A 13,099-nucleotide genomic window follows, 5' to 3' on the forward strand; every position below is an offset into this window, starting at 1 on the left:
CACGCCTCATAGGGTCCTTGAAAAAATATTCTATAAAAATCCACGCCTCACAGGGACCTTGAAAAAATATTCTTTAAAAAATCCACGCCTCATAGGGACCTTGAAAAAATATTCTTTAAAAAATCCACGCCTATTGTAAGCCTTGAAAAATATTCTATAAAAATCCACGCCTCACAGGGACCTTGAAAAAATATTCTTTAAAAAATCCACGCCTCATAGGGACCTGGAAAAAATATTCTTTAAAAAATCCACGCCTATTGTAAGCCTTGAAAAATATTCTATAAAAATCCACGCCTCACAGGGACCTTGAAAAAATATTCTTTAAAAAATCCACGCCTCATAGGGACCTTGAAAAAATATTCTTTAAAAGATCCACGCCTATTGTAAGCCTTGAAAAATATTCTATAAAAATCCACGCCTCACAGGGACCTTGAAAAAATATTCTCTAAAAAATCCACGCCTCATAGGGACCTTGAAAAAATATACTTTAAAAAATCCACGCCTATTGTAGGCCTTGAAAAATATTCTGTAAAAAATCCACGCCTCATAGGGACCTTGAAAAAATATTCTTTAAAAAATCCACGCCTATTGTAAGCCTTGAAAAATATTGTACAAAAATCTACGCCTCACAGGGACCTTGAAAAAATATTCTTTAAAAAATCCACGCCTCATAGGGACCTTGAAAAAGTCCACGCCTTGGATGGTCCTTGAAAAAATATTCTATAAAAAATCCACGCCTTGTAGAGACCTTGGAAAAATATTCTTTAAAAAATACACGCCTCATAGAGACCTTGAAAAAATATTCTTTAAGAAATCCAGGCCTATTGTAGGCCTTGAAAAATATTCTGTAAAAAATTCACGCTTCATAGGTACCTTGGAAAAATATTCTGTAAAAAATTCACGCCTCATAGAGACATTGGAAAAATATTCTTTAAAAAATGCACGCCTATTGTAGGCCTTGAAAAATATTCTATAAAATATCCACGCCTCATAGAAACATTGGAAAAATACTCTTTAAAAAATCCACGCCTCATAGAGACATTGGAAAAATATTCTTTAAAAAATGCACACCTTGGAAGGTCCTTGAAAAAATATTCTCTAAAAAATGCGCACCTTGGAAGGTCCTTGAAAAAATATTCTTTAAAAAATTCACTTTTTTTGGTGGTCTTTGAAAAAATATTTTTTTTTTTTTAAATTCGTGCTGTGGTCCCCTTGCTCTTTTGGTCCTTGTTTTTTTAATTAGGCATTGTTGTTAAACATGTTTACTTCCGGTTTATATTTGAGATAAATTGTCCTCTGGCGGAGGTCCTTCAATATAGTCGTTTTTGCATTGCTAGGGCCATCTAGTGGCCTAATCAGGTGTTCTCACTTTCCAGTTTCCACAATGCTTTTTTTATAAGGATGAAGTCTGAAATATGGCAACACCTCATATCCAATAGAAGTATAAGAGTTTTGGGGCACTGTGGAAGTTGGACTTTGTGATAGAAAAATCAGTTAAGGGTTGTTGCAAAGGTGAACACAGGGTGGCTGACAGAAATATTTGGCATTCGATGTTATCCTTGGAAAAAATTATTGAAACAAAGGGATGATGGAAGTTTAAGGGTTGCTTCAGTCACGCCATGGTGTCTTGAACACAGGGTGATTAATGTAAAATTGCCTGGGTGATTATCACAGGATTGAATTTTGAATTTTGCGAGAAAGTGAGGACGGTTTTACCGGCTACTCTAAGGAAAGTCGGTATTTATCAAAATTCGTATCACAAATTGGAAACTGTGATACTTTTGAACGGCAGTACCGATAGGAAAACCGGGTTACGTGTGATAATACAGTTTCTCTGGTCGAAAAATGTAGCACTCTAAAAGATAGGATATTACCGACAATCCTGAGACATGTTATTATCACATACCCTGGCCATTTTTAATCGGTATTACCGACATGTACTTGTCTATGATAAAAGACTTCCATTTGTATCCCACTGCTTTATCACATATGGGGATAGTTTGTCCGACAATGGGAAGGAATATTATTTTGTTAACAAAAGGCAAATTTGGATGAATGCTAGGACAGCGGCTAGGATTGGATATAGTTTTTATATAAAAAAAAAAAAACAAATTTAAAAACTTTAGTGGAGCCTCTTTTTCTTGGGATAACAGTTGTACCATGCCAACGATAGTTTTACCGACAAATTTGTGGGGTGGTAACAATACCGTCTGTGATAACACTGGATACTAAGAGTTCAGTAGGTGGGTTCACAGAGAAATGTTTTCAAATATTCTTTTAACGGCCATAAATAAACGTGGATTTTTTAAAAATATTTTTTTAAGAGCCATCAGAAAATTTGGTTTTTTTAAATTGTTTTTTTTAATGGCCACCAATAGACATGGATTTCTTAAAAATATTTTTTAAGGAGCACCAACTGACGTGGATTTTTTTAAAAAATTTTTTTTAAGGACCAAAAATAAACGTGGATTTTTTTAAAATATTTTTTTAAGGACCACAAATAAACGTGGATTTTTTAAAAATATTTTTCAAGGTTTAACAATAAACGTGGATTTTTTAAAAAATATTTTTTCAAGGTTTAACAATAAACGTGGATTTTTTTAAAATATTTTTTCAAGGTTTAACAATAAACGTGGATTTTTCATATTTTTTTTTAAGGATCAACAATAAACGTGGATTTTTAAAAAATATTTTGTCAAGGGCCACCAACAAACGTGGATTTTTTAAAAACTATTTTTCAAGAGCTACCACTAAACGTGTATTTTTTAAACATAATTTTTCAAAGGCCACCAATAAACGTGGATTTTTTAAAAATATTTTTTCAAGGACCAACAACAAACGTGGATTTTTTAAAAATATTTTTTCAAGTGCCATATAAAAACGTGGATTTTTTAAAATATTTTTTCAAGTGCCATATATAAAAGTGGATTTTTTAAAAATATTTTTTCAAGTCATCTATATAAACGTGGATTTTTTAAAAATATTTTTTCAAGTCCTCTATATAAACGTGGATTTTTTAAAAATATTTTTTCAAGTCCTCTATATAAACGTGGATTTTTTAAAAATATTTTTTCAAGTGCCATATATAAACGTGGATTTTTTAAAAATATTTTTTCAAGTGCCATATATAAACGTGGATTTTTGAAAAATATTTTTTTAAGTGCCATATATAAACGTGGATTTTTTAAAAATATTTTTTTCAAGTGCCATATATAAACGTGGATTTTTTAAAAAAATTTTTCAAGTCCCATATATAAACGTGGATTTTTTAAAAAAAAATTTCAAGTCCCATATATAAACGTGGATTTTTTAAAAATATTTTTTTAAGTGCCATATATAAACGTGGATTTTTAAAAAAAATTTTTCAAGTGCCATATATAAACGTGGATTTTTTAAAAATATTTTTTCAACCCACAAATATCAACGTGGATTTTTTAAAAATATTTTTTCAACCCACAAATATCAACGTGGATATTTTAAAAATATTTTTTTCAAGTGCCATATATAAACGTGGATTTTTTAAAAATATTTTTTTCAAGTGCAATATATAAACGTGGATTTTTTAAAAATATTTTTTCAACCCACAAATATCAACGTGGATTTTTTAAAAATATTTTTTCAACCCACAAATATCAACGTGGATATTTTAAAAATATTTTTTTCAAGTGCCATATATAAACGTGGATTTTTTAAAAATATTTTTTTCAAGTGCAATATGTAAACGTGGATTTTTTAAAAATATTTTTTTCAAGTGCAATATATAAACGTGGATTTTTTAAAAATATTTTTTCAACCCACAAATATCAACGCGGATATTTTAAAAATATTTTTTTCAAGTGCCATATATAAACGTGGATTTTTTAAAAATATTTTTTTCAAGTGCAATATATAAACGTGGATTTTTTAAAAATATTTTTTCAACCCACAAATATCAACGCGGATATTTTAAAAATATTTTTTTCAAGTGCCATATATAAACGTGGATTTTTTAAAAATATTTTTTTCAAGTGCAATATATAAACGTGGATTTTTTAAAAATATTTTTTCAAGTGCAATATATAAACGTGGATTTTTTAAAAATATTTTTTCAAGGGCCAACAATAAACGTGGATTTTTTAAAAATATTTTTTTCAAGTGCAATATATAAACGTGGATTTTTTAAAAATATTTTTTCAAGTGCAATATATAAACGTGGATTTTTTAAAAATATTTTTTCAAGGGCCAACAATAAACGTGGATTTTTTAAAAATATTTTTTCAAGGGCCAACAATAAACGATTATTTTTTAAAAATATTTTTTCAAGGGCCAACAATAAACGATTATTTTTTAAAAACATTTTTCAAGGTACCAATAAATGTGAATTTTTAAAAAATATTTTTCAAGGGCCAACAATAAACGATTAATTTTTAAAAACATTTTTCAAGGAACCAAAAAAAGTGAATTTTTAAAAAATATTTTTCAAGGGCCTCCAATAAATGTGGATTTTTAAAAAATATTTTTTCAAGGGCCACCAATAAACGTGGATTTTTTAAAAAACATTTTTAAGGGCTATCAATAAACGTGGATTTTTAAAAATATTTTTTCAAGGCCTAACAACAAACGTGGATTTTTTAAAAATATTTTTTCAATACCTAACTACCAACGTGGACTTTTTAAGAATATTTTTTCAAGGCCTAACAACAAACGTGGATTTTTTAATAATATTTTTTCAAGGCCTAACAACAAACGCGGATTTTTAAAAATATGTTTTCAAGGTTTAACAATAAACGTGGATCTTTTAAAAATATTTTTCCACGACCACCAATAAACGTGGATTTTTTTAAAATATTTTTCCAAGGACCACCAATAAACGTGGATTTTTTTAAAATATTTTTCCAAGGACCACCAATAAACGTGGATTTTTCAAAAATATTTTTTCAAGGGCAATCAATAAACGTGGATTTTTTAAAAATATTTTTTCAAGGGTAATCAATAAACGTGGATTTTTTAAAAATATTTTTTCAAGGGCAATCAATAAACGTGGATTTTTTTAAAATATTTTTTTCAAGTGGATTTTTTAAAAATATTTTTTCAAGTGCCATATATAAACGTGGATTTTTTAAAAATATTTTTTTAAAGCTTAACTATAAGCGTGGATTTTTTAAAAATATTTTTTCAAGGGCCACCAATAAGCGTGGATTTTTTAAAAAAATATTTTTTCAAGTGCTAAATATGAACGTGAATTTTTAAAAAATATTTTTTCAAGGGCTACAAGTAAACGCAGATTTTTATAAGAAAAAAATAAATTTTAATATTTTTTCAAATGCCACTATTTAGGTTGGATTATTTAAAACTTTTTTTTTTAATTTTTATTTTTATTGTAAAGGACATATATTTTTTTAAACAGTATATCCTCCAGCTTAAGTTTTTTATATGTCGCCATCTATTGACAAACGTCTTGTATAAAATCACATCAATTGTGGTTTTAATATTTCATGGCAAACTTTATTTTCCCTAAGGTTTTATATGTGTTACAGAAGGAATTCTCCCTCTTTATTATTTAGATAAGTTCACAATTTTCCAGGATAATTATTGCCTATAAAATAGAACTCCGAAATATCAATGATATTATCCCTCAACTGTACTGTACTGTATTTATGGGAGCTCTATGAGTGCTATACCATAATATTTCCTATAAACGGAACTTGCTCCCTCTGTGGAGGAAATATCACACACATCACGGCGACATCTCGTGAGGTGAGTGTATACTAAAATTTGGTTTTCATCTAGGGAGGATATTTCAAATCAACTTGACGACATCTGTTGATGAAAACAAATTGAGAACTCTGTTGGTGTTTTTCTCATTATAGACAACAACACTAAAATTAAAAGCATTATTTTGTTATAATTTTTTTTAAATATTCCTAAAAAACCCACGCTGTGATTGTCCTGCAAAAATGTTCTGTAAAAAACCCACGCCATACTGGAAGGTCCTTGAAAAATTATTCTTTAAAACATCCCCGCCTTTGATGGTCCTTGAAAATATATTTTAAAAAAAACTCCACACATGTGATGGTCCTGGGAAAAATATTCTTAAAAAATTCACGCCTTTGCTGGTCCTTTAAAAAGAATTCCCTAAATAATTTACTCCTTCGATGGTCCTTGAAAAAATATTCCGGAAAAAATCGACACCATACTGGAAGGTCCTGTTACGGCTCTGGAAAAACATTCTTCAAAAATCGCCTATCGCATCTGTTTGTCGTTAAAAAAAAAAAAATATTCCTTAAATAATTCACGCCTCGAATATTCTTTAAATAATGTACGCCTGTGTTGGTCCTTGAAAAAATATTCTTTGAAAAATCTACGCCTCTATTTGGTCTTAAAACAAATATCTTTTAAAAAATCCTGGCATGTGTTTGTTCCTTGAAAAAATATTTTTTTAAAAAATCCTCGCCTGTATTTGGTCCTTGAAAAAATATTCTTTAAAAAATCTACGCCTATGTTTGGTCCTCGAAAAAATATTCTTTTAAAAATCTACGCCTGTGTTTAGTCCTTGAAAAAATATTCTTTAAAAAATCTACGCCTGTGTTTGGTCCTTGAAAAAATATTCTTTAAAAAATCCACGCCTCAATTGGTCCTTAAAAAATATTCTTTGAAAAATTTATGCCTGTGTTTGGTCCTTGAAAAAATATTCTTTAAAAAATCCACGCCTGTGTTTGGTCCTTGAAAAAATATTCTTTAAAAAATCCACGCCTGTGTTTGGTCCTTGAAAAAATATTTGTTGAAAAATCCTGGTCCTTGAAAAAATATTTTTTTAAAAAATCTAAAAAATATTTTTTAGAAAATTCTGGTCCTTTTTTTTTTTAAAAAATTTGAAAATAACACGCCTGTTTTGGCCCTTGAAAAAATATTCCTTAAAAAATCTATGCCTGTGTTTGATCTTTGAAAAAATATTTTTTTAAAAAAAACCTATTCCTTGAATAAATATTTTTTTTAATCCACGCCTGTGTTGGTCCTTGAAAAAATATATTTTAAAAAATCCTGGTCCTTGAATAAATATTTTTTTTTAAAATCCACGCTTGTGTTGGTCCTTGAAAACAAATTTATATTTTAAAAAATCATGGTCCTTGAATAAATCTTTTTTCAAAAAACCAGCGCTTGTGTTGGTCCTTGAAAAAAATATATTTTAAAAAATCCTGGTCCTTGAATAAATATTTTTTTTAAAAAATCCACGCTTGTGTTGGTCCTTGAAAAAATATTTATTTAAAAAAATTATGGTCCTTGAATAAATCTTTTTTCAAAAAACCAACGCCTGTGTTTGGTCTTTGAAAAAATATTTTTCAAAAAATCCTGGTCCTTGAAAAAATATTTTTTTTTTAAATTTGCCTGTGTTTGGTCTTTGAAAAAATATTTAAAAAACCTGATCCTTGGAAAATATTTTTTAAATTTAGTTTTTCGATATTTTTTTAAAATCCTGCTCCTTGAAAAAATATGCATGTGTTTAATCTTTGCAAAAATATTTTTAAAAAAATCCAGGTCCTTGAAGAATTTTGTTTTAAATCCACTCCTGTGTTTGGTCCTTGAAAAAATATTTCTTAAAAATATCCTGGTCCTTAAAAAATATTTTTTTAAAAAATCCACGACTGTGTTTGGTCCCTGAAAAAATATTTTTTAAAAAAATACACGCCTGTGTTTGGTCCTTGAAAAAAGTTTTTTTAAAAAATTGAAAAATTTAATTGTCCCATGTGGCTAGAGAGAGTATATGTCATTTGATACTGTCTAAACGTGAAGAGAAAGGATAATCCGATGGTGCTCCAACTTTGCACATCCTTATATTTGCATCAGTTCTAAATCAGGTGCGAAAATGGAATATATCCTTCCGGTACCTCCCCCACAAAGGGTCAACATATTCAATATCCATTAAGCTCATAAAACGCCAAATTAACCTCCGTTTCCATTCAGACTTGGCGCATCTCAATATTTCCATCAACCCAAGTTCTGTTATAATGTTGGTTGGGATCGAACCATTCCTTCTGGTACCTCCCACACAAAGGGTCAAAGTTTTGAATAACCAAAACGACTATAAAATCCGAAATAAGCATCCGACTATCATCATATTTCACACATGCCATTATTTCTACTAACACAAGATCTGCTGTGAGTATGGGATATATCGGTTCACTCCTTCTGGTACCTCTCCCACAAAGGGTCATAATTTCGAATATCCATGAAGCTCATAAGATCTTAGCGGTATTATTCACCCGAATCTTCTAAAATTTCGTATTCGAAGTTTGTAACGGCTATCTCAGTCTATGCCAAAAAAAAGTTTCGTATGTAGGTCCACGTCTTCGTATAGCCCCCATATATCGGTCCCCTCCGATATTCGGTATTTTGATGATTTTAGCGACATTATTTACCGGAATTGTTTCAAATGTTGTATTTGAAGTTTGTAGTGGGTACTACAATCTGTGCCCAAAAATGTCGTATTCAGGTCCACATCTTCGTATAGCCCCCATACAACCGTACCTCCCGATATTCGGTATTTTCATGATTTTAGCGGCATTATACACCAGAATCGTTCCAAATTTGGTATTTGAAATTGGTAATGGGTACTTCATTTTGTCACCGAAAATTGTCTTTGCAGGTCCAGGTCTTCGTATAGCCCCCATATAATTGTACCTCTAGATATTCGGTATTTTGCTGACTTTAGCGACATTATTCACCGGAATTGTTTCAAATTTGGTATTTGAAGTTTGTAGTGGGTACTACAATCTGTGCCCAAAAATTTCGTATTCAGGTCCACGTCTTCGTATAGCCCCCATATAAGGGTATCTCCAGATATTCGGTATTTTGATGATTTTAACGACATTATTCACCGGAATTGTTCCAAATTTGGTATTTGAAGTTATTTATAGGTGCTACAGCCTATGTCTAAAAATTGCGTATTTAGGTCCACGTCTTCATGTAGCCCCCATATAACGGTACCTCCCTATATTCGCAATTTTGAAGATTTTAGCGACATTATTCCGCCGAATTGTTTCAAATTTGGTATACAAAGTTAATAATGGGTACTACAACCTGTGCCCAAAAATTTCGCATTTAGGTCCACGTCTTCGTGTAGCCCCCATATAACTGTACCTCCCAATATTCGGTATTTTGATGATTTTAGCGACATTCTTCACCCAATTTGTTTCAAATTTCGTATTTGAAGTTCGCAATAGATACTACAGCCTATGACAGAAAATTGTCTAGGCAGTTCCACGTCTTTGTATAGCTCCCATATAACGGTACCTACCGATATTCGGTATTTTGATGATTTTAACGACATTATTCACCCGAATTGTTTCAAATTTGGTATTTGTAGTCCCTTGTAGGTGCTACAGCCTATGTCTAAAAATTGCGTATTTAGGTTCACGTCTTCTCATAGCCCCCATATATCGATACCTCCCGATATTCGGTATTTTGATGATTTTAGCGATATTATTCACGCGAATTGTTTCAAATTTCATATTCGAAGTTCGAAATGGATGCTACAGCCTGTGACAGAAAATTGTCTCTGCAGGTCCACGTCTTCACATAGCCCCCATATATCTGTACCTCCCGATATTCGGTATTTTGATGATTTTAGCCACATTATTTACCCGAATTGTTTCAAATTTCATATTCGAAGTTCGAAATGGATGCTACAGCCTGTGACAGAAAATTGTCTGTTTAGGTCCACGTCTTCACATAGCCCCCATATACAGGTACCTCCCTATATTCGGTATTTTGATGATTTTAGCGGCATTATTCACCGGAATTGTTCCAAATTTGGTATTTGAAGTTCGCAATGGATGCTACAGCCTATGACAGAAAATTGTCTAGGCAGGTCCACGTCTTTACATAGCCCCCATATACAGGTACCTCTCGATATTCGGTATTTTGGTGATTGCAGCGATATTATTCATCCGAATGAGTTGAAAATTTTCAAAAAATATTTCTATAGATTTTTTAAGCATAGAATGTTCGCAAAATCAAAATTTAAAAAAAAAATATTTTTTTCCAAAAAAAAAAAAAAAAAAAAAAAAATAAAAATAAAAAAAATTAATAAATTTTCAAATAACAATTCCTCGAAAAACAAATAATGCCAACCTTCAAGGACCGTGCAAACAAAGAAAAACCGTTGAAAAAATGGAATCACAATTCCATGACAACTCGACAATTGTGTGTGCTGGCGACAAAAGTGAAGTGAATGACTTTTAGTGGCTACTCACAACTGGAGCAATTTTTATCTTGAGACACAGCTAAATACTAGCCTTGCCGGTGGCTCGGCTTTTGTGAAGCAAAACACTTAAATCTACTGCTAATGACAACTTGATGTTAATGAAAATAACTGAAGAAGAGGATGGCGACAACGACAAAAGTTTAGAAGAAAGAAAACAAAACTTCCAGGACAGCCACAAAAGAAGAGGTCAGAATTTTTTGTTTTTATTGTCTTCGGCAAAGATGAGATTCAAGAACTTTTTGAGATGCATTTGGAAGAAATAAAAAAAAAAAAATTAAAAAAGTGGGAATGCTTCTGACACTTTTAAATGTTTTTTATTTCAATCGGACAACAACACAAACTACAGCAACAATTTCGAGTTGAGTTTAGAGGTTATACGCCTTTTTGCAGTGCATTGGTCATTTAAGACATTTTGAAGCACACTTTGAGGCGTTTGCTTCAGGGTATCATTAAAACCGGCTTCGTCTTGACCCACCTCCGTTTGTTGTTTACTCTGCGTGACAGCTGCGAACAGCTAACCGTCCGCTTGGGTATGTCACACATAAAAAAGAATAAAATCTCCGTTATGCCCACCAAGGAACAGCCGATACAGAGGCCAGCCAGGCCACCAAAAGAGGCTGCAAAGAAATGACAACAAATTTGAATATTTTTTTCTAAAGGAGTGCGCAGCGTGCCTACCCATTAAGTCCACAAATGTGTAAACGGCAGTTGTTCGATAGACCTTGAAGGTATTGGAGAGAAAATACACCTCCAATAGCAATTCCGTTTCATTCTGATCCGCCGGCACATCGGGCAAATTATCCGAATGGACATCGGGAAAGTAATTCAGGGATTTACAATTGAAGTAGCAGGGACAATTGATGCCCTCCTTGTTGAAGGTCACATATTGCTGTTCGCCAAAGGATTCCATATTTAGTAGAATATCTGAAAAAATGTGGGAATATATTGGAAAAAAAATATTTTTTAAAAAATCCACGCCTTGGGGATTTTTAAAAAAAATATTTTTTAAAAAATCCACGCCTTGGGGATTTTTAAAAAAAATATTTTTTAAAAAATCCACGCCTTGGGGATTTTTAAAAAAAAATATTTTTTTAAAAAATCCACGCCTTGGGGATTTTTAAAAAAAATATTTTTTAAAAAATCCACGCCTTGGGGATTTTTAAAAAAAAATATTTTTTAAAAAATCCACGCCTTGGGGATATTTGAAAAAAATATTTTTAAAAAAATCCACGCCATAGGAATATTTGAAAAAATATTTTTAAAAAAATCCACGCCATAGGAATATTTGAAAAAATATTTTTAAAAAAATCCACGCCTTAGGGATATTAAAAAAAAATATTTTTAAAAAAATCCACGCCTTAGGGATATTTAAAAAAAATATTTTTTTAAAAAATCCACGCCTTGGGGATTTTTGAAAAAAAAAATATTTCTTAAAAAATCCACGCCTTGGGGATTTTTAAAAAAAATATATTTTTTAAAAAATTCACGCCTTGGGGATATTTAAAAAAAATATTTTTTTTTAAAAAATCCACGCCTTGGGGATATTTGAAAAAAAATATTTTTTAAAAAATCCACGCCTTGGGGATTTTTAAAAAAAATTTATTTTTTAAAAAATTCACGCCTTGGGGATATTTAAAAAAAATATTTTTTAAAAAATCCACGCCTTGGGGATTTTTAAAAAAAAATATTTTTTAAAAAATCCACGCCTTGGGGATATTTGAAAAAATATTTTTTAAAAAATCCACGCCTTAGGGATATTTGAAAAAAATATTTTTTAAAAAATCCACGCCTTAGGGATATTTGTAAAAAAATATTTTTTAAAAAATCCACGCCTTAGGGATATTTGAAAAAAAATATTTTTTAAAAAATCCACGCCATGGGGATATTTAAAAAAATATTTTTTTAAAAATCCACGCCATAGGAATATTTAAAAAAATATTTTTTTAAAAATCCACGCCATGGGGATATTTAAAAAAATATTTTTTAAAAAATCCACGCCATGGGGATATTTAAAAAAATATTTTTTAAAAAATCCACGCCATGGGGTATTTAAAAAAATATTTTTTAAAAAATCCACGCCATGGGGATATTTAAAAAAAAAATATTTTTTTAAAAAATCCACGCCTTAGGGATATAAAAAAATATTTTTTTAAAAAAATATTTTTTAAAAATCCACGCCTTAGGGATATTTGAAAAAAATATTTTTTAAAAAATCCACGCCATGGGGATATTTAAAAAAAAATATTTTTTTAAAAAATCCACGCCTTAGGGATATAAAAAAATATTTTTTTAAAAAAATATTTTTTAAAAATCCACGCCTTAGGGATATTTGAAAAAAAATATTTTTTAAAAAATCCACGCCTTAGGGATATTTGAAAAAAATATTTTTTAAAAAGTCCACGAAGGTTACACTCACCATTGTGCTTATATAAACATGGCAAATCCAATAACCTGCAGGGTCGATAATTTTCGTCGATCGGATAAAGGATATCCATGGTACAGTTGCACAACTTGGCCAGATATTCCTGTTGGCACTCCGACTGACAGTTTTCGAACATGTAGGGATGATATTTCAGAGATTTGTAGTACAAACTTTGCAGTTCATCCTGAAAATAAAAAAAAATTCGGTCAAAATTTAGCTCCCCACCCCCAGGCCCTTACTCTCACCTCAAACACACACTGCCTCACAGACTGGGGAAATATGCGCGTGGTGTTGTCGTAAAAATGTAAATAAGCCGAGATCGAGGCCGTTGTTCTCGTACTGGTCGGCACTTCGTGGGGTAGATAAGACCAGACACCGGGTTCCACAAACATTAGCTGAAAAATTAGTTGGCGGATTCAAAGGAAACGGAAAAA

At 30.8% G+C, this 13,099-nt stretch overlaps 1 protein-coding gene across 1 annotated transcript in view; it reads right to left on the reverse strand.

Moving 5' to 3' along the window:
• LOC131806469 (pickpocket protein 19-like) overlaps positions 1-13,057 on the reverse strand; it is a 47,433-nt gene extending 34,376 nt beyond the window's left edge. The window contains exons 1-4 of the mRNA XM_059130565.1: positions 12,905-13,057; positions 12,660-12,849; positions 10,922-11,167; positions 10,719-10,860 (exon numbers count right to left, since the gene is read on the reverse strand). Coding sequence (XP_058986548.1) covers positions 10,719-10,860; positions 10,922-11,167; positions 12,660-12,849; positions 12,905-13,057 — 731 coding nt within the window. The remainder of the gene's footprint in view (positions 1-10,718; positions 10,861-10,921; positions 11,168-12,659; positions 12,850-12,904) is intronic.
• Between the last annotated feature and the right edge of the window lie 42 nt (positions 13,058-13,099).

Source organism: Musca domestica, unplaced genomic scaffold (genome assembly GCF_030504385.1).
Source record: "Musca domestica strain aabys unplaced genomic scaffold, Musca_domestica.polishedcontigs.V.1.1 766, whole genome shotgun sequence".
In the NCBI taxonomy this organism is placed as follows: Eukaryota; Metazoa; Arthropoda; class Insecta; order Diptera; family Muscidae; genus Musca; species Musca domestica.